At 47.9% G+C, this 6,069-nt stretch overlaps 1 protein-coding gene across 1 annotated transcript in view; it reads left to right on the forward strand.

Annotated features, from left to right (window-relative positions):
* The window catches only part of GLG1 (golgi glycoprotein 1), a gene marked incomplete at its 5' end in the record, with an annotated part of 34,906 nt that overhangs the window by 15,991 nt on the left and 12,846 nt on the right, over positions 1-6,069 (forward strand). Inside the window, 2 exons of the mRNA XM_010143108.1 lie at positions 441-624; positions 1,693-1,907. Coding sequence (XP_010141410.1) covers positions 441-624; positions 1,693-1,907 — 399 coding nt within the window. The remainder of the gene's footprint in view (positions 1-440; positions 625-1,692; positions 1,908-6,069) is intronic.

Consider the following 6,069-nt stretch of genomic DNA (forward strand, 5'->3'; position numbering starts at 1 on the left):
TTCAGCAGGTCACAGAACAAATCCAAAGAACACGCTATTTTGTAAACGCGCCTGGAAAAAATTGTTTCTTGAGGGCATGGGGTGAGCATGTACCGCAGCCAGGATCAATGTCAGCAACTGATCCTGGTTACCGAGCATGAGTCACGCTCTCAGCCATAGCTCCTCACAAAAAGCTGGATGAATGTGCAGTTTTGAGAAGCACTCTGTAGAGAGATGCTGCCTTTAACACCCTTCATCTGGTGACCTCAGTGCGCATTGTTAACTACACAGTTTCTATGAGACAAATGAAATTTAACTCTGGTCCAGCTTAAACGCGTGAATTTTAAAGCTTCAATCGTGTTTTGAAAGACAGCTTGAAAACTTAACAGCAGCAGGTCTAGCTCTCTGCCCCCTCCCCTTGCACCGGCGCTCACTGAGCCACCCTGATGTGTCACCTGCAGTGTCGTGATGCACTGACGACCCGCCAGAAGCTGATCGCCCAAGACTACAAAGTGAGTTACTCGCTGGCAAAGTCCTGTAAAAGCGACCTGAAGAAGTACCGGTGTAACGTGGAGAACCTGCCCCGCTCCCGGGAAGCCAGGCTTTCCTATCTGCTGATGTGCTTAGAGTCCGCTGTGCACAGAGGTAGGTGGAGTCAAATCAAGGGATCTGTGACTTGCTGGGACCTTGGGTTTAAAAGCTTCTCTTGGACCTTCAAACTTTAGCTCCGAGACAAGTTTCCTCTTCATAGTGCTTTCACCCCTGGTGTACTGAGTATCAGAATAAACCTTAGACACTGACTCCTGTGGTGGAGATCAGAAGCTTAAAATCCAAAATAGCAAATCCTGCTTGGAATGAAATATGAGCAGTGCTTTTTTTCTCCATTATGTAGTCAGCATTAAACCTGCCACTCAGTTAAAACACAAGTAGGCAAATTGTTTGTCATCACTCGGGGAAAGGCTGGGATACTTGTTCCTCCTGTAAGTGATGTTTTTTCCTTGTAGTGCAGTAGCTTGGGTAAAGGTCTTAATTTCTCTCTTATCTAGTTTTTAATATATTGAAAGAGAGAATATTCTTATTGTACATTTAAGTTAGTGTAAGCTGGGAAAGCCCTAACACTAGTGCTGACCGAAAGGCATTAGAGGGCCCTATACAGCTCGTCCATGCTAAAGGTTCTCTATGAAATTGCCATAACATGTAAAAGAACTCGTTCATATCCTCTAGATCTGCCCTGTGTGTTTCCCCACTTGGGTGGGTTCTGATTCGGGCTCTGCAGCACGTGGGTCACACACACAGGGAGTGGTAAATTGCCAGAGGTGACTTTGATTTCTGCAGTGGACGAAGGAGCCCTTGAGCGTATGGGGAAGACCTGACCTGTGCTACAGAACTGCAGATCTGTTTTCCGCTGTTCTTCAAAAGCGACTCCTGTAATGTGAAATCCAAAATCAGATTCTCCTGATCCTTTGGGAGTCTTTTTAAAAGCCGTGTGTTGAATCCATAGGCTGGCTGTATTTTACGGGTTCAGTTAGATGACGGGGGCTACCATAACAACTGGTTTAATCCCCAGTACATCTACTCTAGCACGTGTGTTGTGATCTGGTGTTACCCAGAGTGCAGACGCCATCCCTGTTCTTCCAGCACGATGGTAGCCCGGGTCCAGAATGGCTCTGCTTAGGCATTAATACTGGATCCCATCATCATCTTTTGGCTCAGGTCGACAAGTGAGCAGCGAGTGCCAGGGCGAAATGCTGGATTACCGGCGCATGCTGATGGAAGACTTCTCGCTGAGCCCAGAGATCATCCTGAGCTGCCGCGGGGAGATCGAACACCACTGCTCTGGCCTGCACCGGAAAGGGCGCACCCTGCATTGCCTGATGAAAGTCGTGCGGGGCGAGAAGGGGAACGTCGGGCTGAACTGTCAGCAGGCGGTAAGATGCTTTTCTGTCTCCTCGCTTCTGGTGGCTCGGTTGGTAGCAGCACTGATTGCTCTGCTAACGTTTTGCCTTGCAGTGGAAGTTCTGTCTCTGCTGGGTACCAGTGGGTGCTGGAGGCAGTTGTGTGGTTGTCATGGTGTGAAGTATAACTTGGTATATAGCAGAACATTAGTAATGTGAGGTTTTATTCCTCAAATACATTTTGGATTGTTTTTCCTCTGGATTTTGTGCTGGATCTCCATTAGTTCTTCCCCCACAGCTCTGAAATCATGGAAATTCTCTCCTGGGTGCAAAATATAGGGAAACTTGCTTTTTAAAATCAGTTTTCAAACATTCCTTTCCTTTTCTCCCTGTGCCCTGTCCTTGGAAATGCATTAAATCTTCCCAGAGCATCTTTCCACTCAGTTTTATTTTTGCTATTTCATTCAGCTTAAACAATGGAAATGAACTTCAGTGACAGGTAGGTACAAATACCACTGCATGTCGTTGTAGTTGCAGCCACGGAAGGAAATGTTCTTCTCCAAATACCTGTTTAAAATGGGATTATTCTTTTGCCACCTTAAAGCTCCGTTTTGGCCCAGATGCATCCTGTTTGTATTCTCTTTAAATTGAAAACAGTTATTTAATACTTGTTTAAACCCAGAATGACAGAATCCCAGACTGGCGGGGTTGGCAGGGTCCTCTGGGGATCACCCACTCCAACCTCTGCTAGAGCAGGGTCCCAGAGCAGGGTGCCCAGGGTGGTAACCAGGCGGGTTTGGGATCTCTCTGCAGCAGGAGACTCCACCACCTCTGTGGGCAGCCTGGGCCAGGGCTCCCTCACCCGCACAGCAAAGAAGTTTCTCCTCCTGCTCAGGTGGAACTTCCCGGGTTCCAGTTTGTGCCCATTGCCCCTTGTCCTGTCTCTGGGCACCACTGGGCAGAGTCCGGCCCCTCCTCCTGACCCCCCTGTAGCTATTGATCAGCATTGATGAGATCCCCTCTCAGCCTTCTCTTCTCCAGCTGAGCAGCCCCAGGGCTCTCAGCCTTCCTCAGCACAGAGACGCTCCAGCCCCCTCAGCGTCCTCGTAGCCTCCGCTGGACTCTCTCCAGGAGCTCCTTGTCTCCCCTGTACTGGGGAGCCCAGAACTGGACACAGGACTCTGAACGTGGCTTTACCAGGGCAGAGCAGAGAGGGAGAAGAGCCTCCGTCGACCTGCTGGTCACCCCCTTCTTAATGAATCAAGCCCAGGAGACCACTGGCCACAAGAGCCTTTTGCTGGTTCATGGACAACCTATTGTCTGCCAGAACTACCAGGTCCCTCTCCTCAGAGCTTCTTTCCAGCAGGTCACCCCTCACCTGTACTGGTACTCATTAGTGCTTTTTAATGTGATACTACATTTTTGTACTTGATACCTGCTTCTAATGGCCTGTGAGCCTGGAAAAGTGACATTGATACCAAGAGTGGCCAGGGCGCGTTAGTGCTGATGGAGGAGTTGGGTGGGATGTAGCTCCTGACCACTCGCAGTGTACAGTACCTTTGTCAGTGTAAATGCAGCTTCAATCCTGAGCCCCAAGACATTGCTAGTTGTGTGTGTTGTCAGAGATAAACGACTGTCTCTTCAGTTTTTGTAAGGCAGGGGGTGCGTTTGTGATGAAGGCTATTTCTGCATAAATACCAGGTGCACTGGTGCAGCAGCTCTCCAGTTTGAGTCATTCCTGCGGTGAGCTGCAGTGCATGACTTACTCTTTGCACCATTTGTGTGGAAAAACTGAATCCTTGCGGAAACAACTTGCTGCCTCAGAACTTGATTATTTGTTGGAAGATCAGTTCATCTTGAGAATAACTCCCAGATCGTGAAGTACATGGTCAGAACAAGTCCTAAGTGAAGGCAGGGGACCCCCAAAAGTGATAGGAGATTTCAGACCTTTGGAGAAAGTATCTACAGGGGTTTGGCTTTTTTTCCCCAGCCTGCGTTCTGTTCTCTGGGCACAGGACAGCGGGAGCAAATTAAGTGTTGCTTTATAAAATATGCTGTCTATATTTTTATGGGCGAGAGAAAATAGATGATTGCAAGAATGGGATAAACACGCCAGTGTCCTCGGTTCCTGAGGACTGGTGTGGTGCTGTCACCCAGCTGCCTACAGCTTCGGAGGTACTCCGTCACCTATTAGTGATAGTTTTGTATTTGAATCATCATGGTTGTCTCTGTCACTGGTTTTGTTCTGTTGTTTCTTGCCTTCCGGTGTCCTTGGGCAGTTCTTGGCTCAGGAGCATGGTGCTGATGATCTCAACTTGACCTTTGATGTGGCTGTTGATGGTGGAACTGCTGGTCTGTGGCCTCTCTACTTTTTCACCTGCAGAAACCACGTGGTTGCTTTGGGGTTGTCCCAGCAGAGCTGACACGGTGCTTTAGGCTCATCTCCAGATGCTGTCTTTCCTATGCACTCAAAAACTTGTGTCCCTGTGCTTATAGTAGCTCCAGTAGGTAGTGCCAATACAGCACGCTGAGTTCTTTACTAGCTTAAAGCAGTAGGGCTTGTCCTGAAATGCTTCATCATAGAAGCTGAATGACCAGACACACTTGCCTGCACGGTTTGCCTGAGGAAATTGGAATGGGAAACATCTAATTTGGATGTGGTTTTACTGTCTGTCAAGATGTGCTCCAATTCTGCTTGCCTTTTGACTTAAAGAGGTTTGTCCATCTGTCAAAAAACACCACGGCGAATCCCAAAACAAAACATAACCAAAGAACTTCCATGGTTTTATTTTCCTGTGGAAGCATCTGCTCGTCCCCTTCTCCGCAGGAAACTCGGTGTATTTAAAACTGTCAACAAAATGTGTTCTCCAACCTTCTCAAACCCCGATTTCTTGATGTGAGGGGTGTCGTTTCTTGCGAGACACCTCAACCAGAATGATCTTGTGTATGAGAGTCTGTGCTCGCTGTTAACCGTGCTGTGGAGTGAGCGGCATGCCTGGACCTGAACACCGAAGAGCTGGGTGGGTTTTTGGTTCTGTTTTGATCAGTGAATTTGCAAAATGCCCAAGCTCTGTAAATGGTGGAGGGATGATGGCTTTGTCTTACTTGAATGGGTGGGTCTGTGCTACTGTAGGTCATCAGACTACAGATATGCTGTCCCTTAATTGTGAGCATCAGCCCTTAAAAGGTCTACAGCTGCACTGGCAGCGTCCAGCACCTGTAGCGTTGCTTAGTGGAAGCAATATTTTGTACTGGAGCTGCTGGCAAACTGTTTTTCGAATATGTGGCTTTTATGTTGCTCAGGTCTCATCTTTGTGTTTTCCGTTCAGTCCCTTGAGCGTGTACAACTATAAGCGGATATTTCTGCTTCCAGTCTCTAATACAGCTAGTAAATTGATAGTTAGTTGTTAATTTAGCCCCACATCAGGATAAAAGTTCAGAGGATTATGAAGTTTATCCAACTGCTTTTGAGCTGCAAGGGCTTGTTGTGAGACTGAGAAAAATCCCATAAAACCTTCTCTGGTGCCAAATTACTGCCTCACCGCTGCAGTCAGGGCAGCTGGCTCACTGCTGCAAATCTTAAATGTGGTTGAGGATCAGGACTGGGAATCCTGTAGTAGTGCCCAGAGCAGGGCAGAGGCACCGGGAGGCGACCTGGTGCTTCCAAGCTGCCGTACCTGGTGCACTTTGGCCTCTCCTGCTTGATAGGAACAAAAACCCCACTTAAACTGAGCTCAGAGCAAGAGCCCTGCCTATGCTGGCCAGCAGGTTTAAGCTGTGTATTTTCAAAGTGTTAGGTTTGAGGTTTTATTCACCCATTTGTCCTTGAGGGAGTAATTCCGGTAATAGTACTCGATCCCTTTTGTATGTAAACATCTGACACAGAGCGGTAGGTGCAGATACCGCCTGTCCATGCAGGCTCTGCGTGTGCGCGCGTGCCAGCAGAACTACCCTATTCTTCTCCTTCGTGTGATGACTCTTGTGAAGCCTGTAAAGGATGTTAGCGCTTCTTGCTTCTCTGTGGATTAAGGTGCAGCTCCCTGTTATGAACTGGATCCTGGATTGGCTTCTGTTTGACCACTGTCAGTTGTGTAAAATGTTTCTTTTTAAAATTATTTTTTAGCAAAAACATCTCAAGAATTTTTGGATTGCTGGCCCTGGGAGGCAGGGCTATTCCGAGCCACCTGCATCCTGC

The sequence above is a fragment of the Buceros rhinoceros genome, unplaced genomic scaffold (genome assembly GCF_000710305.1).
Source record: "Buceros rhinoceros silvestris isolate BGI_N320 unplaced genomic scaffold, ASM71030v1 scaffold1459, whole genome shotgun sequence".
NCBI lineage: Eukaryota > Metazoa > Chordata > Aves > Bucerotiformes > Bucerotidae > Buceros > Buceros rhinoceros.